Genomic DNA, 22259 nt, shown 5'->3' with positions numbered 1-22259 from the left:
TACCAAGCGAAGAAACTAGACAACTATTCCCCTAAATGTGTTGCGTGTATACCTTATTTCGATGTGCAATTTTTTTGTAAATCGCATAAATATTATATTAAAATTTATGTTTAAGTTATAAAATAAGAAGTTGGCTTCTGAATCTTTTCCAAGTTAATTGTGAGTAAGTCAATTAAAATTCCAGATTTCAATCTTGGTTCTTTTTTTTTCCGGAAAGAATTATCAAATCATATGATTTCAACATTTAGTCTTCAAAGCACAGTTGAATATAGATATCATGAATGCGAGGTGTGGGATACCTGTCAATCCCGCATTTTTCCCTCCCAACTATTCCCACCTACAATATAAAAAATTAGTAACTCACAAAAGGCCCAAGAAACTACACCTACAACTTTCATTATGAAGCCTTAAAGTTTAATTTGATCCAAATCTCTAGAATCTAAAAAGGCTCTCAATAAATCTTTGAAACTCATTGAGTACCTTGAATTTGATGATTAACTTCAATTGTTAACATAAGAGATTGAGAAAAGGCCTAACACAATTCCTAACTAGGACAAAACATTTGGTAGAGCATAGGAAGATCCCAAAAAGCAGCATCAATATTACAATCATGAATATTCTCCCAATACTCATTCACTCCATTCATAGCATATAGTGATGCTGATATTTGCCTCTCAACTTTCATGTGTTCAAATTCAGGAATCTGATCTTCAACATTTCCTATCTCATGAACAACCCCTCCTTTTGGCACCTGAAAATTACCAACTTTTTCATCCAAAAAAATCCTATCAAAATCAGTCGAAAACGTTGAAGAATGATCAAAATTAGAGGACCCCATTTGATCAAATCCACCCATAAAAAAACTCAAATCTGGTTTATATGCATCACCAAATATCTGAGTTTCTTGATGACTTCTTGAGTCACTTGTATCAGTATTAGAACTAAAACTATTGCTAACACTAAAAGAACTTGTACAAGAAGAAATAGTAGTACTTGTTGTAGCAGTAGTTGTAGTAATAGTGGGATTTCTAGGAGTAGTTTTGGACTTGATCTTGTTGAGGCTTTTCTTATGGTTGAGGAGGTTTCTAATTTTAATAGAAAGAGCAGGATTGACAGGGGCATGGTTATGGAAATTCGTTCGAGTATTTGATCCTCGGAGAAGACAAGCAGCCTCATCATAAGCCTGTGCAGCTTCCTCAGCTGTATCAAACGTTCCGAGCCACATTCTGATCTTCTGAGTTGTGTTCTTGATCTCTGCAACCCATTTTCCTGAAGGCCGTTGTCTTACTCCAACAAATTTCTTTTGTTTTGGAACTTTAGCACTCCACTCTTTGGTGGAATCATATACTTGTTCTTGTTCCATTGAAGCTAAGGCAAAGATATATGTTTAAAGGAAAGTAAGAGGAGAGGAATGAGAGAGTTCTTTAAACAAAAGAGACAATGTTAAGGTTCTTTATATAATTCTTTGAATTTTATGGGAGCCTTGTCTTCATTTACTTGTTCTTTCTTTAGTTGATTGAAATATCAATGTTTATGCTAGGGAGAAAAGATGTGATAATATGTCATGAAGGCAATGACTTGTTTAACATGAATGATCAAACCAAACACAATTATCTAAGAATATGTATTGTTAGTTTGTTATGTTTGCTGCATGTTTTGCAAGGCATGCTCTAAGTCTCACACTTATGCACGTTCTTTGTCTTTTTGGTTAAAGTGGTGGGAAATGATGCCTTAGTTTCTGGCCTTCATCTCTTCTAGATTCTTTCTTTTAAATATGTATTTTGGATGATCAAAATACCTAACATATCAACTATATGTCTAATTAATAAAGGGTCTCTTGGAAATTCTCTTCTTTATCTCAATTTTCAAGTATTAGTGATGATTGCATTGTATTGTATTTTTAAGTATCATTAAGTGGTGGCATTGTTCATCATCCGATCCTAAAAAGGCACATTTTGTCATTTTTACAGACCACGAATCATTATTGGTGCCCGCAAAATGCACAAAAATGATGTATTATGCTTGTCTTGACAAAGAGGGGCCTTAATTTGACAAATTATTGTACCACCGAAAGTTATGGTAGAATGATAAGTATTCATTCATCGTTAGCAAGAGGTTTCGGTTCGAACCTTGAAACTAGAGTCATTTTCGGTAGGGAGTACTTTACTCCCAAAGTAAAATTTTCTGGCGTGAATCTGAATTAATCGGACCCAAAAAAGTACCGAACGGCCGGTGGAAACCAAAAAAGTTTTCGAAATAAAGAAGGTGAGTTCATCTCAAAGATGGTAAAACTTAATACTAACAAAAATTATAAAATCATTTCTAGAATTAACATTTTAACAACTTCACAAGAAAGGGAGAAAGAGAAAGTTTAAAAATGACTAAGACATGCTAGCCAGTACATATAAGATTCTAGATAGGATGTTATTAAAATACAAATGAAGTTCAAAAAATATAAAAAGAAACAAAAGTCAAATGTGGTCTAGTCTTGACAAAAATAGCATAATATTTGGTGGATTAGGACACCTTGTACTTGGTCAACCATAAAACTAAGTTGCAATCACGAAGCTAGCCTGCCCTTTTAGTTTTACTCTTTCATCATTTTCTTAACTATTTGTTGTACTTCTTCCCTCCTAAAATCTGCCATTTGGATACATAATTAAAATTAAGAAAGCAAGATATCATCCAACAAATATAAAGTTAGTTTCATGTAGACTATAGTAGGTACAAGAGAATCTTATGGTTGCACGCTGCATTTTATAAACTTTAACATAGGGGAGCTTTTTTTGTTAGTTGGAATAGTACTGAATTGGTGATCTGTTTTAGCTGAAAGATGCCCTGAAATGGAGAAATGTCACATCCATATTTCATGGATATGTAAGATTGATTAGTTTGATGCATAAGTCTTGCTAGATAGCTGGTGCACTAAAAGGCTTGATACATGCTTAAACATAAATCTAAAACCGGAATAATAAGGTAACAGCGTTTCCAGGAGCAAATACAAATATCTACTTATACGTCATAATTCTAAAACAAGATGACATAAGCTTGTATGAATCCTTAATATATTAGGTGCCGACTCTCTTAAATAATAAAACTCTGAAATTAACAAAATGTTATACGCTAGTTTGAAAATAGGGTATGACAACAACCATCCAAACAAGCTGTAAGAGTATTGCCTTTGACATGAAAAAGTTACTATTGTCGCATCACAGAAAGATAAAAAGAATGATAATATGATGAGCTCCAAGTTACATGCTAAGTAGAGTACTCAAACTGAGAATTGAAAAGATAAGTGGGGAGTATTTATCGAACAAAGCATCAAAACTACCAACGAACATAATCCAATTATTGCTTCAATGATGTTTGTAGGAGTAGTGCTTTTAAGAAGTATATAATACATGTGGATGTTGCAGAATATCTTCAATCCTTTGTGCTAACAACTGATACACTCTTGACTCTTTTAGCAGAAGAAATGACACAATGTTACAACTTACATAGTAGTATGCGTGCTGGAGTTGGGGAGTGCGAAGATTGTTAAATATAACAGACCCAACATCTGAACCATCCCCCTGGAGTGATCACACAAGATAAGCTAGGATATTACATTGGAGAATTATCGATCATCAAAATGTTTGCTCCAACAAAAACTACAGTAATAGTAGTTTCATTGAATAGGTAAAAAGTTAGCATCTTCTTCAGGTGACATAATGGATTTCAATTCCATCTCCTCCCGAGGCAAAATATATGACCATGCTGATTCCATGGTGACTACTGGTAGTGTTTGCTGAAGATGCCTCAATGCATCAATCATACGATTTGCAGTTTCTTCTGTAGCAAGTTCCTTTTCAGAACACAAAACCTACAGATTGTTTCCATAAACGTAAAATTTAGTTTGATAAAGGCCACATTCCACGATACAGTGAGACAATCATATTGGCAAATTAATTTAAAGGACAAGGGAAGTAAATAAGTGGATGCTATTTAAAGTTAGATCCTTGAACAGTATTGCTACATAGTTGTTTTTTTCTACTCTACTCTTGATAATATTTTACCTTGTTTTTTTATCAGATATTTGCAGCTACAGAGAGCTGATAGTCAAATTGATACTTAAAAAACATAACACAAACAAGAAATACAGAATGCAATTTATAGAATTTCATGAGGTTTTAATGCTTTTCTTACAAGAATAAATAAAAGAAACACAGTTGCAAAATCTTCATATCTATCACAAATGAACAACTCAGTCGAGGCTTTGATTTCACACTGACCTCTGCAAAAACTGAAATAACTTTTGGAAGGTATTCATAATTGGGACCTAAAAGTTCTCTGTCGGACCTGCAAGTGAGAAAATTCAGTAAACAGTAAAAGACTAAAAGGCGTTGATATATGAGATCACATATTAGAGTTTGCACTTCATGTTAATGTTTAGTTTGTTAGTTCAAAACCTAGATAAATCTCATTAACAACCACCAACAATCAGATTCATCTGTATTTAAAGGTTTCATCGCCTAATGAAATTTTGTTATACCAAAAATATCAAAACTGTTGCAGATGCACTGTCATTAACTTGTAAACTAGTTACTACAGTATTAATATATTGCTTCAATAATTTCGTCTGACAGATGTTTTTATAGTTTTCCCTAAATCTAAAATTACAGAATTCATTTAAGACAGATACGTTCTTTTGTTAAGAACTAATACAATTTACAATCTCTTCTACAGAAAAGATTTCTAATAACACGTTGCCATTTGTGAATTTTGATATTCTCTTTTGTGGTTCACAACAACATAACGAAAAACAATTTCCAAAAGCAATATAATTGCATTAATTACTAAGAACTGAGTTTCATTGTTACCCCTGTAAACAGCCGTAATGACCAATGCTAAGATAGCAAAACCAATCCAGAGTAAATGAGCATAAAGACTAGAGCAAACCAATCCAGTACCTTTCGACCATTGAACACAACAGTTCATGAACATGTTTGGCGTCATCCAAGTCAGCTTTTATAGGCAGGCAATTCAACCAAGCTGGAATAATCTGCCAAATGCCTTGGAATAAGAATTAGGGGAAATTACAAGCATAGTAGACTACTCTTGTAAATCTCTATATGCAGGCATAAAACAAGCATCACACGACTATATCCATGGTCGTTAGCAATTGTTTCTCGGGATGATTCAATTGACTTACTGACTTCTAGATTTTATTAGACTAATATTGAAAAGACAATTATCTGATCCAAACGTTATGACATTACTTAAACTTTTTGATGCATGCAATGAAGTACCCAAAATTTATAACTGAAATTTTGGAATGCTAACTCAAACATATATGAGCTGAAGGTATATGAATGCATCAACAGATAAAAAAAACATACCTGGGCTGAGTCGATACTTTCACCATGAAACTGGCATATCTTACCAAGTGCAGAAACAGCATTATCATATGCACATACATTCTCAGGTTTAAGAGCATTTTTATGCATTATCACTACATTGATGCTCGACAAAGCTTCTGCAGGTTCAGGTCATAAGACTAAGTGAATACAAAAGAAAATCATATGACTTCTTTTCCCCTCATCCATGATGAAAACGGTCTCAATATCACATTCAACAATGTCATACCTTCAACAATGTGTTTGAAAGAAGTACGATCATATTCCGCCCAAACTCCAAGTCCATAAAGAGCAGCCTGAACATGACATCAGAGCAAGCACAAGTAGCGAATGCAACTTGACTTAAAGCTATTACAACCAGTAAGATGTACAAACCTGTCTAACATCTGGGTCTTCATCATTGCTTGCGTCCAAAACTAAAGGAAGACATACATCATAGTACCTAATTTTGACAGGAAGTAACAATCAGATTTTGGAACCCATATTTGAAAAATACCCATACAAATAGACCTACTTTAGAGCTGCTTCAGGGCACTCCTCCATAAGAGCATCAAAGATACAAATAGATGTACATCTTTCACTAGGTGTTTTCTCCTTGGCCTTCACACAAGCAAGAAATATTGGACGTGGAAAACAATAAGATTTAAAATGGAAAAAACAGCTAGAGGTTAAGATGACATTGGTTATAACTTACCCACATAGGTAGTAAATATGATGACAACTCGTCAAGGAAAGGCAAGAAAGAAGACTTGAAAGATTTGATGAATGTGCACAATATTTCACCAACCTATTAAGAACGTTAGTATGATTCAAAAATACTGGTAGATTCGAAGTGAAAAACTTATAGAAAGACAACATTGTGTTCTTATAATGCCTGAACTCCATTCTTATATAGAACATACATTGCCGAAAACTACGCTTTCTTGCTTTATTTCGGCCTCCCTCAACAATTCAGCTTCCTCAGCATCAAAGTCTTCTGTTTTCGCTCTCTCCGTGAGTTCTTGTTTTCTATCTGAACTTTTTGTAATGGCATGCTTTATTTCATCCACGATGCTACGAACCTGACTTTCACTGAGAAGTGGTCCACAAATCTGAAAGAAGATACAAAAAGACCACAATAGCAGAAATATTCCTTTGCGTTCTAGCTTGCCTTCTGCCACTGTTACTCTTAATTTGACACTACTATGAAAATATTAAAAATAATATCCATTAGTTGGCTTATGGAGCCAATCTATCACAAAGTCAATACGCCGAGAGGAGTTTTGTATTTACGCTATCTGTCAATGTTTAAACATTTTATTATGGTTTAACCATGTATTTGTAGGTATGAAATCTACATGTGTTCCCACACATAGTAAGAATCAAATAAAGAGGTCCTCCTTTACTTGATCCCCTGAACATATTAGCGTGCAAGTCATTGCTCATTTTCCCCATGTCTTCCTCTGCATAAGAGCTGTACTATAAGCTTTCTTTTGCTTCTAGAGAATATAACTGGTAAGAGTTTGGCGAGTGTCTCGTTTAGATCTCTAGAGAAGGATAAGAAATCGGGTCATATATCTAGAGTGACTGCAAAAATTTTGAGGATCTTTTTTACACAAATATACATAGTTCAAATTAATCGCAATTAATTCTTTGTTTAGTCTAAATCCGCCACTAGAAGAATCCCAACGTATCAGCCTCTTTAATAACTTGATAATAACCAGAAGGTATTTTGTGTATCATAAAATCTATACGTAGCTCAAGACGAGGGGTCGTCTTTGGCAACTGAATAGGGTCAGGGAGGTATCTCCTTGATTAATAGTTGAACATGTTTGATGAACTTAGGGACATGTATATACAAAACCTTGAGGTACAAGCACTAAAATAAGTTATTTACTGTGTGAGATGTAAAGGCCAACAGTTTGATCATGTTGGAATATAACCAACCTGCAGGCAGTCGTTCAATTTATCTAGCATGATTGCACATGTTTCTGTCACGTACTCCTGTGTACATGAGAAAACATATCAAGTGTAAATTTTGCAGTATCCAACTAGACCCAACTTAATCATTTAACCCACCAAAAAAACAAGGAACAAAAAGAACATAAGTACTGATGTTAAGGACAACCGTGTGTATAGCGTGTAGCAAAGACAGTATTATATGGTCTGACAAGTTCTTCGTGGATGACTCACTTTCACCTTTAGCAATCCCTTTCTTAACAGCCAGTTTAGCAGAACGCAACAAGATGGGCATGGCTTAAACAGCATAAATTATAAAATTGCATCAGCAACGAGAAAGATTAAATGAAAACAAAAAAAAAAAAATATGAAATCATGAGAATTCTCACTTTTTGCAGCAGATGCCCTGATCTCGCGGGTATAGAAGTCAAGAAGCGGAACAAAGATTGAAACAGCCTGTTTTATGCATTAACCCATTGATATCACTTGTTTAATTTGACTTCATTCAACAGCACATGAAAAGAAAAGAAAAAGCACAGGTTTTCATGCCAACCTGGGAAATCCATGGGTAGAAATCTTCCTTCAATATATCAGCATAGTAGCATAGCAAATTACAGGCTTTAGTTTTCACCTCTAGGACATCTCTTTTCTTGACTTTCTCTATACTGCAAAATGTGAAGTGTAAGTGAGATCCTAGGTACCCTTAACAACCACCTCTCGCAGAAGTCTTAGTACTTGTTAAATCTAAAGTAAGAACTAGCTAGAAATCAATCATATTCGAAAGAAGTCTTTATTTAATTAACTACCCATCTCAAAAAACAAATACGGTTGTTGAGTAAGGCAAAAACAGGTACTCCTATAGATGTGGCGACTACACATCTTTAGATTAATTTGACTACAGGATTTGGCAACCAATTCAGACTATGAGTCAGTAAATGTGCGCAGAACACAATGAGAAGAGCCTTGACGACGGACTTTTAGGTTTAAATAGTGCAACATAGATTTACAGCAACTCAATAGAAAAAATTACACAGAAAATGTACACCTTATGTCGCGGTTCCACTTACCATGATCAGATTCATCTATCAAAAGTATGTTCACCTTGTGCCATGGTTCCGCTTGTCACAATCTATCGATAGGCGTTAAATTTTAAACAAAGCATCTTGCTTATCAATAAACAACAACCACTACGCCTTGATCCCAAACTGTTTGGAATTGTAATATGAATCCTTAATCTTGATTCCACTCTATTTAAGCATGTTTCATTTCAATACTAAATAATTTATCTTTAGGACAACCTAAGGATTCTCAATTAGATTAACTATTATGACATTTATCTTATACTGTCATAGAGATCTCTAACCAAACTAGACTTCTGTCAAACACTGCACCTATTGTAAGTGTCACAACAATAACTAAAACTATAATCCAACTAGTTTAGGCCGCCTATATGGATACTTCTTTCATTGTAGTTTGATCTTCGTTAAACCAATACTTATTCCAACAGATTGTAAGTCTTCTGGGACAACTTCTGCCTATGTGTATGACGTCTACCTTATTCTGTTTAATATCCTCAATCATAGTAGTGTCACACCTATGAACCAGTTCATAGAAGGTTTACATAGGACAAGTGAAATTATCTCAGGCTACTTCTCTTATTTTATCCTCTATATACTACTTCTTGTTTCAAGTTATCCTCTATATATACTACTTGCACCTTCTCTCTTATGTGGTTATTTCTAAACTTGTCCAGTCTTGTTAATTTGATGGTACATCCGACTTAACATTGCGTTTCTAAGACATTCATCTTGTGGCTATGCGTGGTCATAGAGAACTAACACTTATTCGTATAACATTGATGGTCTCACAGATATTCTATAGTACTTGCCTTTTACTGCAACAGTGTCTTCCTATCATGTAACACTCTTATTCTACAACAACAACAACGAACCAGTAACATCCCACAAAGTGGGGTCTGGGGAGGGTAGTGTGTACGCAGACCTTACCCCTACCCCGATGGGGCAGAGAGGCTGTTTCCGATAGACCCTCGGCTCAGGAAGACGGAAAATGTAACACTCTTATTCTATTTTTAATATATATATTAAAAATCTATCATGACATTCTCGAGAAAGACTAAGCCTTGATATCTGAACTGTCTACATCTGGCACATCAATTCCTTTTAGTCTCACCTCAACTTTCTTCTTCTTATGTAGGATAAACTTGCAATGCATATACCTAATTGTTACTTGTAAAACCCTCTCTCCAGAGTGTTTTCTCATAGTTCAAGCTTTTGGTTGCCTCTCTTAATAGTTTTGTCAATTATCATTGCATCATCAGCACATATTATACACCAAGATATTTCATCTTTTATACTACTGGTTTGCTTGTCCGATTTCTATTGGTTAGAATTTGGTTCTGATATTATTTGAATGAATCTAATCCAGCTTAAAACCTCAAGCAACAGGTGGAGAGGCCCAAGATTTTTGTAAGACCTTTGGATGCGCTTTCACAGGCATGTAGGTCATATAACTCAATAAAAAGCAAAAAAAATCTAAATGAACTTCACAAATAAGGGAGAAAGTCAAACCTGGATGATAAAATCTTAGTACCTTTTATTATCTAATTTAAGTTGAGCACATTGAATACAAAAGGGCATGACTACATTCATATACGGAAGAAACTCCTGCTCCAGGCACTTGCAAATGTTACTACATGCCTGCAATGTAATAAAGAAAATAAAGACATGCCAATCTAGACAGAAATATTAATCTTAAAATCAAGTGATAAACATACGCTTAGCATGTAATAAGTAACAGGATCAACCGCCTTCATTTGTAATATTCCTAGTAATGACATAAGCTCTTCCATAACCTTCAATGACAACAACAAAAAGGAAACACATAAAAAGTGAGCTCCATGTTGAGAAATGGCCATGGGAAAATAAGACAAGAATGAGAATGCCAAGACAAGCAGAAAGGAGGGAAGCCAAAATGGAATTGGTAAGAGGAAAGATATCCCTGTCATTATTTTGTTGCTCATTATTATTGAAAGTAGTAGTAACTCAAACAAGAGTAATCTACACTACGGTTTGACTATGGTACAGTCATTTGACAAAGCATAACAAACGGAAAAAGAAAGAAGCCATCCCAATCAATGGGATCAATATAGTGTTAAGCATCCCATGAGTATGGAACTGAAAAAGAATGTAGTGGATCCACTGGGCATAATTGATAGAAGACCTGTTTTTCATCATCTCTAAATTTCTCTTTTCCACCAGCAAGCCCAACAGAGCTTATGCACTTTATTGCTCTGGCACGAAGAATGAGATTAGATTTAAGATCTGTGTTTCTCAGGACAGTTTTCAAGTGCGGCATAACAGTGTCATAGTACGTTCGGAAGTGCCCCTGTTGACGTAGAATATATTAGCCTTCATGATTCATAATATAAGTGGAAATAAAACTGAGTCACGAAAAAATGAACCAGTTAATACCTCAACAGATTCAGCTATAGAAGCCAATGCCCTTAATGCTTCTTGTTGGACTAGTTGCTTGCCATTCTACATTTCAAGCAACAAAAAGGCGAAAAACCATCATTAGTCTCTTGCACTTGTCAGCAGTGACATACTTTTGTAATTTGTCGGCCTCTATATTTCCACACCTGCATTAGTACAAGCAGTTTGTTAACAAAATCATCTAGGTAAGGTATCAAAGTTTCTGGCTTGTCAGGCACACCGAAGTCCACGAGAGCTGTCATTGCACATGCCTATGAAAATTGCCGAAAGAAGAAAGGACCAGATTAGTTGGCATCAACAACTGAATGGAGGTGTAGCACATCTACAAAAAGTTTAGGCTTATGATTGTTCTGGAAACTTTATTTAAGGGTATACTTTAGACACCTCCCCAGACATTTAGCAATTATTACTTCCTCTATAATCCAATAAATTACAATCACTTAACGTTCTTGTAAGTCAGCAAGAGAGCTATTAATGCAACCAAAATAAAGTTGTAACATAAAATTTTCCAGAAACACACACGTTGAATCTAATAAATTAGATAAAATTATAATACTAATTTTGAAAGGTTCTAGAAGGGATGTTACACGATACATCCTTCATTTGCCTCATGCTGCAGAAAAGCACAAGTGACTGTGTGACTAAACAAATGAAAACATATATAGCCAAGAGACTTCTCAGAGTATCCCAAAGATTATGTCAAGATATCACATGAAGAGCCAACTCCCACAGTACAGGATATATCACATAGGACAAACCTGCACTCGTGAATGAAAATCATCCAGAGCTGCTGACAATGCAAGCAATACTTGGGTATGGAATTGTTCTTGCAAATGTGGAGAGAACTCAGCCAACAACTGGCCAATTGCATAGCAAGCGGCATATCTGACTCGAGGATGAGGATCTTGGAAACAATTTAGGACCATATCGACCACTTGCTCCAGATTCTTAATCATCACCTGTAATAGCAAAGAAGCCATGATTCCAAGGTAATCACCTAAGAGAAGACAGAGTAGTATACAGCATTCTGGTATAGTAATGTGCGCATGGGGGCAAACTATCTTATAAATTTAAGCAGTTTGCCAGCAAAAAGTCCCTCTTAAATGCTATGAGTTAAAATAATAGTATGTGTTATAATAAAACCAAATACAGCCATAATTATTAAATACACAACTAACTAGACAACACTGGTGTACCTTTAAGCAACCTTTGGCAATATGAGCAAGTGCAATGAGAGCTGCATGTCGTTTCTCCCACTCTGGGGCAGCCAAGTAAGCAGATATCTGCTCTATAGCAATATGAGCAACAGCGTTACCTCCTAATGCAGCAGAAAACCGATTTAAACACTTCATACCAACGTGGTAGTTAATTGTTGCCCCTGTCTCATCATACACAGTCTCGGCAGTATGCCAAGCTGGGTCATCCTTAGTATCTAGTGTTAACTTTAATAACATAGCAAAGCATCTGTTAATGAACAACGGCAGCCTCTTCATCATTCCTGGGGCCCTCTTTCTCGTCTCAACCAAAGTTATCAAAAATTCAATTGCTAAGTACCTTGTCCCTTGTTCCAATTTCTCCTCCTCAGCTATCTCCAATATTGAACCCACAACAACAACTAGTTGCAGCCTGAAAAAACCAGGGTCATACTTGGCCAATTCTAAAAGGGATTCAAGCGTTTTCCGGGCTGCCTCACCGTTGCTCGATGCGTCAGCCAACGTCAGCGTCCTCATCATACCTGGTAATAGATCCTGAAAACGCTGTTTTTCATTTGAATTCGGTATGAACTGAATGAGGCTAGTCACAGCACTCAGGGCATCCATCCTCAATTCAACATTAAAAGTATCATCATTTAGTAAACTTAGGAATAACGAGTGCATATTTGTCACCCAGCGGAATATTGGTTCGTTCCCGACAACTGCAAGGTTAAAAAAGAAACCAGGCCAGTTGTTATCAGGGAGAAGTGAAGCAGCCAACTTTGAAACGGTGTCGCAAAGCTTTAATATAACAGATTGTGATTCTTCAATCTTCATATGACTAAGAAGAACATGCTTAATGCTTGATTGAGTCCCCTCACTTAGATTGCCCCAAGTGGACCAGTCAATGTCATCATCCTGATCACTAAGAAACTCGCAGAGGAGTACAGCGCACCTTAGAGGGGAATCAAGGTTATCGGAATAGCAGAGAAAGTCAATAAGATTATTAGCAAGAGACTCAGGATCCTTGTGCTTCATCAGGTTGAACATTGACTTAGCCTCCAGATGTTTTTCCTCTGAGTTCCACATTTCATCGGAAATTAAAGTTTCAAATGCCTCTTCTGAGTCGGTCACGAGAATTGCCTCCATTTCGGCCCTCTGGAACTCAGTCGATTCCGTATCCATGAGAGAGAGAGAGAGAGACTGAGAGAGTTGGGAGAGACGATGTTGTGTTTATTAATTAACTCTAGAGATTTCATTCAGTATGTGTCATGAATGAAATTTATATATGACAGAAAACTTAATATTGTTTTTAAATACTCATATTTCAACAAGCATCAAATTCCTATTTTATTTTAAAGGATTTTTGGCCTAAAATTCATAAGTGACTCTAGAGGTGTCAATTTGATCCAAAACTCATTTGACCCGTGCAAGATTGAGCTGGTTCATTTGTTGAATTCAGACCATCTTGACTTAAACCATTTTAGCATATTTAAAATTGGATTATTTTTTAGCTCAAATTGATTCATGAGTAACTTAAATAAAATATCTTTAAAATAACTTTTTTTTGTTTGATACCTTATATATCACCATAACAAAAAAAAATCGTATTCGATAATTAAACAATTCATAAGAAAACAATACATATTAACTAAAGCTTGGTAAGAGTTGGTCAAGTTGGGCTATGACCCAAATTTTAGTCAAATTTGTCTTATTCTATCTCGGCCCAAGTTACTTTTGCGCGACTCATAGACACACTTATTTATTGACTCAACCCATTTTGACACGTCCAAAATTAACCCAACTCGCCCATTTTACACCCGATGTGACTCCATAGTCATACAAAAGTGAAGAAATGGCGTGGGATAACCACTTTTTAACATGGTATTTAGTTTTTATCCAGTATTTTTAATACTGAGCACAAATAGCCACTACTCTATTAAAATTAATACGAAAAGACGTTGTTACCCTTTCTTCATGAGTGTTGTGTAAATATTAAGAACATAGTGTCCTTAACATTTTACACTACACACATAAAGTTAAGGACGCCGTGTCCTTAACATTTACACTACACATATGAAGTTAAGGACATCATGCCCTTAATATTTACACAACACTCATAAAGTTAAAGACACTATGTCCTTAACATTTACACTATACATATGAAGTTAAGGACATGAGATCCTAAAGTTTAACAACATAAGGTGCAAATACAAGTTAAGGACATTATGTCCTTAACATTTACACTGCACACATGAAGTTAAGGACGTCGTGTCCTTAACATTTACTGAACATATGAAGTTAAGGACATGCTATCCTTAAGTTTAACAACGGAATATGCAAATACAAGACACTTTGTCCTTAATATTTACATAGTATTTATGAAGTTAAGGACATCATGTCCTTAATATTTACACAACACTCATAAAATTAAGGACACTATGTCCTTAACATTTACACTGCACATATGAAGTTAAGGATACCATGTCCTTAACATTTACACTACACATATGAAGTTAAGGACATGAGGTCCTAAAGTTTAACAACAGAAGGTGCAAATACAAGTTAAGGACATTATGTCCTTAACATTTACACTGCACACATGAAGTTAAGGACGTCGTGTCCTTAACATTTACACTGAATATTTGAAGTTAAGGACATGATGTCCTAAAGTTTAACAACGGAATATGCAAATACAAGACACTTTGTCCTTAATATTTACATAGTATTTATGAAGTTAAGGACATCATGTCCTTAATATTTACACAACACTCATAAAGTTAAGGACATTATGTCCTTAATATTTACACTGCACACATGAAGTTAAGGACACCATGTCCTTAATATTTATACTCCACATATGAAGTTAAGGACATGAGATGCTAAAGTTTTACAACAGAAGGTGCAAATACAAGTTAAGGACATTATGTCCTTAATATTTACACTACACACATGAAGTTAAGGACGTCGCGTCCTTAACATTTACGCTGAACATATGAAGTTAAGGACATGATGTCCTAAAGTTTAACAACGGAAGGTGCAAATACAAGACACTTTGTCCTTAATATTTACATAGCATTTATGAAGTTAAGGACATCATGCCCTTAATATTTATACAACACTCATAAAGTTAAGGACACTATGTCCTTAATATTTATACTATACATATGAAGTTAAGGGCATGAGATCCTAAAGTTTAACAACAGAAGGTGCAAATACAAGTTAAGGACATTATGTCCTTAATATTTATATTGCACACATGAAGTTAAGGACGTCGTGTCCTTAATATTTACACTGAACATATGAAGTTAAGGACATGATGTCCTAAAGTTTAACAATGGAATGTACAAATACAAGACACTTTGTCCTTAATATTTACACAGTATTTATGAAGTTAAGGACATCATGTCCTTAATATTTACACAGTACTGTTCCCAACATCTATCTCTCATGACGTTTGAAACGTCTGCAAGATGTTTGAACCTTGTTGCTTATATTCCAGATTCTAAAAAAGTCTTATATATTATTATTTCAGGCATGAAGTATTGACCACAAATATTGCCGAGTCTGTTAACTTAATGTTTCTACTTGAAAGAGAATTCCCTATCACTGTCTTATTCGATGCTATTAATAGGAGGTTTGCCCAAAAATTCCATGGGAGGCGTATACAATTCCTCGACACTCCAACCATTTGTGTCTCTTTATTTGAAAAGAAGATTAATAAAAATACAACTTTGGACAACATGCTATTGGTCCATCCAATAAGGCAACATGTGTTCAACATCACTGGTCATGGTGCAGTTGCAAAGGTTGATCTACGCAATAGAACATGTTATTGTAGAGAGTTCGACCTAGACGAAATACCTTGTCCACACGCTATGGCAACCCTTAGAGCTGAGTTTGGTGCTCAATACGGAACGAGCATTTATGAATATATGTTATACCCCATGTTTTTATACGTGAAAGTACGTCGTAAGTCAATTGATATAAGCTTGAAAATGAGATCCTCTTTGAAAGTATATAAAGTGATTTAATAATGTTACGACCCATTTTCGTAAGCCTTTAAGAGTTATCATTCAGGGACAAATGTTTCTAAGGGTACATGTTGTTACACCCCGTATTTCAGACGTCACTGTCATTATAGGATTATCTAATGTAAGCTCAAAAAGGACGAAATCCTTCTACAAGGATAAGAAAGGTTTAACGAAGTCTTAAGTAAGTTAAGATGAATGTGAGACTTATTAATCATGATTTAAATGAGTTTAAAATCATGATATGACTATGTATGATGTTTGGATGTGAAATATAAAGTTTGGGAAAAATCGGATTTAAGTTGCGAAAAAATCGAGCTAAGATTTGTCTTGTAACGAGCCATTTTAAGAAATTATTTCGTAAGCTTTATGATGTCATTTTGGGACATATATCATACTAAAATAAAGGTATTTGAACCTAGTTTCCAATGGTCTAACCCATTTATTCATACGATATCGGGGTAGAGAAATATAGATTTTTCTGTTTCCAATAAAAACAGAAAAAAAGTCGTATTCGATAATTAAACAATTCATAAGAAAACAATATATATTAATTAAACTTAGTAAGAGTTGGGCAGGTTGTGCTATGACCCAAATTTTAGCCTAACTTGACCTAGCCTATCTCGGCCCAAGTTACTTTTGGGCGAGTCATAGACACGCTTATTTATTGATTCTATCCGTTTTGACCCATCCAAAATTAACCCAACCCGTCTATTTGACACCCTAGGTGACTCCATAGTCATACAAAAGTCATATTTTAATTACACGCATCTTTGGATCCAATATATGAAAAATATAATCGTGTCCAAATCTTGGTTAATAGTGGTTTTCTTCCTCAATTATTTAGTTCCAATACTATATGGTTCTAAATCTTGACTATTAGAAAAAGTCTTGTAAAAGCAAATTCTTTTTGTGATGAAAGAAGTCTAATAAATTGATAAACTTCACATGGCCGACCAAATGTAAATGATTGAAAATAAAAAAATGTAGCCTAAGATCTGTTTTTCACATGGAAGAAGAATCATTTGCTAGCTCAATCCCAAAAGTTAATTTATGAGGCTGACCAAGATCAGGAGTCTAATACTTTCATCCTGAACGATGTGGGATATTCATTAATAGCCATGTCCACTGCAGTCAGGGGCGGAGCTAGAATTCCAACTTGGAAAGTTGCCTAGTGCATTCCAGCATGGCAAAGCTGGAAAGGCAGCCTAGAGGGACCCTGTTGTCAACCATGGCCCAGAATGTTAAAGATGCTCTCCCACTTTCGGCTGCTTGTCCCTTGGTCTGCTGACTTTCTGCCAAAGGTGCCTTTTGATGGTATCTCATAATTTATGTGAGGCCCCAAGTGTTTTCCCACTGATGGTTATCCGAGATTTGGGCTCGGGTAAGCCACGCCATTGCTGGAATTACGGAAAATTAATAGGTGTGACGGCGGGTGTTGCACTCTCCCCCACTTAAAATGGCGACGACCCCGACGCCGCACAACTGAAGATAATTGTAGACTTGTTCTCTAAACTCGACCCTGTTTTTCTGAGGGTTCTGTGAGGACAGAGAAGTTAGCTTGACTGCTACTTAGCTTCAGTCCTAAACAATAAACAGTACAATCGTTCTAAAGCGATGACAATCACACGAAATAAGTAAGAAAGCTATGAAAGAAAGAGATCAAGATTTGGGAGGCAAGCGCCCTTTTCTATTGTATTATCAATTATCTGCTGATTACAAAGAATGAGTCTAAAGCCTATTTATAGAAATCAAAATGGCTACACAAAAGGGGGTAGTTGGCAAGGCTGGCAAGGCTATCCAGCAGCCTGGTGCATTCCAGCTTGGAAAGCTGCCTGGTACATTTCATGGCAAAGCTGGAAAGGTAGCCTAAAGGGAACCTGCTGTCTTTATGAATTATATGCCCTACCGGTATGGGGGTTCATTATGTGTTGTGAAAATTATTTACGAAATTTATTGAAAAGAAGAAAGAAAGAAAATTGAAAATTTCAGTTGGCACAATGTGCAAAATACTTGTGATTCGGAGTTGAGGACGAGATCCTTGCATTTTTTTTTATATTGTGTGAAATATTTAAACTGGGCTATAAGCCGGTGGAAATTATATAAGGACGAGGTCCTTGTGGTGAAAAACTTATGAGTTTAAATTCTCCTTTTGTGAAATTAAAATTTGAACTATAGTATTAATAAGGAGTCATGCCTGTTAGGCTTATTTGATAATTCTTTTATGTGTTTCAGTACATATTTATCCATAATTGTGAGGAAAATATTGAGTTTTAGCCTACGAGGTGAGTGCCCAGGCGGCGTTAAATGTGATCTTCATCCTAGAGATAAGATTCTACACCCTAACCCTCAATTTCGAATTTTGTCTAGAAATGGGTAATTAGCAAGATAATTGTTTGGCATGAGAGCTGTTTATTTTACATGCATGTGATATCAAGGGGTGTAGGAAGATTTTTGAACTAAGCATGGTAAAGATCGGGTTGTGGGATGATGGAATCCTCCATAAAAGGAACTTGAAACCTTGTGCACACCTAGTGTTTGATAAAATGCTCAAATGAGCTAGAACCATGATCATCTTTCTAATTTTGGTTCAATTTGTTATATTTCTAAAATAGATTGAAGTTACTAAGAATTTCAGAACATGTAGAGTGTAAGGAAACTCAAGTGAGGTATGTTGGCTAAACTCTTCTTTAAGAATTGAAATTCCCATTATCCTTGTAAGTTCCAAGATGTTGATTACAAATCAAGTATTCCGATAAGTTTTTTGATGAAGATATATGTTCAATTCGTATTTCGAATGCTCTTATCATATTGCATTATAAATTGAGGATGTGTCCCAAACTATGGATTGTGTATCCACATGTTATAATTTCAAGTCGTGAATTATGTGAAGGTTATTATGCCAAGTTGTGTAGAGATTGTGATTGTGATACACCTCCACCTGCATATATTGGGGTGAGGCGGCATGGCCGCTTTGTGTGGGGATTATGATATTGTGGGATTGCACCTCCACACGCATATATTGGGGCGAGGTGGGATGACCGCTTTGTGTATAGTTTTGGTATTGTTGTGGCACCACCACCCATATATATATATTAGGGTGAGGCAGCATAGACGCTTTATGTTGGTATTGGTATCGTTGATGCATTTCCACCTGCATACATTGGGGTGAGGCGGCATAGGCGCTTTGTGTTAGTATTGGTATCGTTGATACATTTCCACCCGCATACATTGGGGTGAGGCGGCATAGTCGCTTTTTGTAGTTTCTTGGTACTGTGGTTATACATCCACCCGCATACATTAGGGTGGGGCGGTAGGGGCGCTTGAGTAGAGTTGTGGTATTGTACTTACACCTCCACCTACATACATCGGGTGAGGTGGCGGGGCCGCTTTGTGTGAAGATGGTTATAGAGGATCTCATCTTAAATCCTATAAATATTTTTGATAGCTCTTAATAAGCTTGCTCTGGTTTAAACGGTTATCTATATTATTCTATTGTCTCCATGATTCATTATATTCATATTGTGTTTCTAAATTCTTAAATTGGTGATTGGTTTTCATACTAGTACTATTCGACGGCACTAACGTCCCTTTTGCCGGGGGCGCTACATCTTTAAATGAATGTAGGTGGTTCCACAGCAGGAGGTATTGATCAGTGATAGCAGCACACCTTCTTCCCAGCTGACTTGGTGAGCCCCACTTCATTCCGAGGTCATGTATCTTTTGTTCTTTGTGTATTCTGTTTGAGGTATAGCCTGGGCCTTATTGCTGGCATTATCATTGTACTCTACTTTATCTATAGAGGCTCCGTAGACATAGTGTAGGTTGTGTATTGGTGCTGGGAAAGACAAATTATGTTATGTTGTAGTTATATTACTTGTCCTATTTGAGACTTTAAATATGATAAAAACTATTGGTAATGAATTGGTATTATAGACATGGTCATGTTTTGTCTAATTAATGAAAATATGTATTATCTCCATTCGTGGATGAGTTTGGGTAGAAGGAAATCTAACAGGCTTGCTCGGTCGGGTTCACTCGGTTGAGCGTCGATCGCGCTCTTCGGTTTTGGGGTGTGACAAACTTGGTATCAAAGCCTAAGGTTTTAAAGTATCCTAGGATGTCTCGGAACCGTGTCTAGTAGAGTCCTTATTATCTGTGTGTTGTCGACCACATCTATAATTAGGATGCTACATTGGGATTTAGGAATAATACCCTTCTTTCATGTTCTTAATCGTACGATAAAGCTGGTTGTAAGATTGTTCCTCTTTTAACTCCTAAGTTGCTCTAATTTTCAGTACATGACACCTAAGAAGAAGGCAAGAACTGGCTAAAGAGCCAATGTCACCCCAGGAGTGACAGTTGATCCTATAATTGATGATACGGGTGAGAACCCGAGGAGTGAGAATATTCTACCAGTTACTACACTGTCTGACTCTATTATAATTGATTAGACCGCACATGTCCCTACACCTACTGAAGGTGCAATAGTTCCTCCAACTGATATTCCAGTTCCACCTCCAGCCCCAGCTTCCGATTCTGGTGTGCTTGATGTTGATATTAGGGGAGCCATACAGATGTTGACATAGATAGTGGCTTCTCAGGCCCAGATATCGAGTGTTGGACCTATTTCTTCTAGTCAACCAGGGGAATCTGCTAGTTCCAGGGTGAACAATTTTCTTAAGTTAGACCCTCCAGTGTTTACGGGTACTGATCCCGAAGAGGACCCCCAGGACTTCATTGATGAGATGCACAAAACTCTCCGGGTTATGCATGCTACAGAGACAGAGGGAGTAGAGTTGGCCTCCTACCGCCTGAAAGGGGTGGCTTATTCTTGGTTTGAGTTATGGGAGGAATCCTGTGAGGAGAGAAGCCCTCCGGCAAGGTGGAGTGAATTCACAAATGCTTTTATGGATCATTTCTTGCCTGCCGAAACTAAGGCAGCCCGTGCCGTTGAGTTTAAAAGCCTGAAGCAGGGTAGTATGAATATGTGGGAGTATCATATGGAGTTTGCGCGCTTGTCCAAGTATTCTATTCATATGTTGCCCACTATGGAGGTTAGAGTGCATCGTTTTGTACAAGGCCTTAGCCCCTTGGTTATTAATGAGGCCTCTATAGCTGCCTTAAATTCCGATATGAGCTATGGTAAGATGGTGGCATTTGCTCAAGCCACAGAGACCCGCAAATTGAAGAATAAAATGGAGCGTAAGAGTAGCAGCAAGGCCCGATCCACGGGCAACTTTGGTGGTTCTTCCTGTGGTGGTGGTGGTAGGTCGATATTCAGGGGAGGGTCATCAGGACCATCCCAATCATTCGCCTAGTCTTCGATGGGTGCATAGTCATCTAGATCCAGTAAGGGCAACAGGGGACCCAACCAGTAGGATCGGCCCGATAGAAGGTTTCAGCAGCGGAGACTTCCATGCCCTAAGTGTGGGAGGATACACTTTGGGTCCTACTTCATGGACCTACCAGTATGCTATGGGTGTGGTGTGAGGGGTCACATTCAGACGGATTGCCGCTCGTCCCGCCGAAACATGGGCAGAGGTGCGGCGCAACCAGCTAATTCTGCAGCTACTATATCCACAGTACCTCCAGCTCGAGGCACCCCAGCGCCCGCAGGGCATGATGCAGCTAGGGGTGGTGCACAGAATTCAGGAGGACCCAACAGATTTTATGCTATGCGGAGGCGTCAGTTATCAGAGACTTCTCCAGATGTTGTCACGGGTATATTGTATGTCCAATATCATGACGTGTATGCTCTTATTGATCCCGGTTCCACTTTGTCATATGTCACACCTTATGTTGCTATGAAATTTGGGATAGAACCAGAACAGCTTCATGAGCCGTTCTCTGTATCTACTCCGGTTGGTGAGTCTATTTTGGTCGTGCGAGTTTATAGGGGTTGTGTTGTCATGTTGCATGGCCGGGATACCATGGCCGATCTTATTGAATTGAGAATGTCCAATTTTGATGTGATAATGGGGATGGACTGGCTTTATTCTTATTTTTCCAATCTGGATTGCCGAACTAGAACTGTTAGGTTCGAATTTCCAAATGAGCCAGTTATTGAGTGGAAGGGTGATGATGTGGTGCCAAATGGTAGGTTTATTTCCTACCTTAAGGCCACAAAGATGATACAAAGGGTGTATTTACCATTTGGTCCATATTACAGACACCGATGCTGAGGCA

At 36.8% G+C, this 22259-nt stretch overlaps 3 protein-coding genes across 4 annotated transcripts; 1 reads left to right on the top strand and 2 right to left on the bottom strand.

The window, feature by feature from the left end:
* Positions 1–324: 324 nt before the first annotated feature.
* Positions 325–1573, bottom strand: LOC104107351 (ethylene-responsive transcription factor ERN1-like). The gene has a single exon (XM_009616123.4). It carries the CDS (start codon positions 1361–1363, stop codon positions 545–547), a length of 819 nt encoding a protein of 272 aa, XP_009614418.1. The 5' UTR covers positions 1364–1573; the 3' UTR covers positions 325–544.
* Positions 1574–3328: 1755 nt separating this feature from the next.
* Positions 3329–13290, bottom strand: LOC104107350 (uncharacterized). 2 transcript variants are annotated; one of them, XM_009616122.4, is made up of 20 exons: positions 12043–13290; positions 11605–11805; positions 10993–11097; positions 10826–10891; positions 10575–10739; positions 10129–10206; positions 9945–10051; positions 7888–7999; positions 7724–7790; positions 7504–7631; positions 7323–7379; positions 6299–6487; positions 6091–6183; positions 5911–5996; positions 5772–5838; positions 5626–5692; positions 5379–5515; positions 4950–5041; positions 4272–4338; positions 3329–3862 (listed from the first exon to the last, which is right to left on the bottom strand). In XM_009616122.4, the coding sequence occupies exons 1-20, from the start codon at positions 13222–13224 to the stop codon at positions 3668–3670; spliced, it is 3261 nt and encodes a 1086-aa protein (XP_009614417.1). In that variant the 5' UTR covers positions 13225–13290; the 3' UTR covers positions 3329–3667. The 2 variants fall into 2 exon arrangements, with proteins under 2 accessions (XP_009614417.1, XP_033514865.1); XM_033658974.2 differs by lacking the exon at positions 10993–11097.
* A 4536-nt stretch (positions 13291–17826) lies between these two features.
* On the top strand, positions 17827–21391 carry LOC138902139 (uncharacterized). Its single transcript, XM_070189961.1, has 2 exons — positions 17827–17908; positions 20853–21391. Exons 1-2 carry the CDS (start codon positions 17827–17829, stop codon positions 21389–21391), a joined length of 621 nt encoding a protein of 206 aa, XP_070046062.1.
* The last annotated feature ends 868 nt before the right edge of the window (positions 21392–22259 follow it).

Source organism: Nicotiana tomentosiformis, chromosome 11, assembly GCF_000390325.3.
Source record: "Nicotiana tomentosiformis chromosome 11, ASM39032v3, whole genome shotgun sequence".
NCBI lineage: Eukaryota > Viridiplantae > Streptophyta > Magnoliopsida > Solanales > Solanaceae > Nicotiana > Nicotiana tomentosiformis.
The sequence above is the reverse complement of the archived record's forward strand: the minus strand, read 5'-3'. Positions and strand labels throughout refer to the sequence as shown.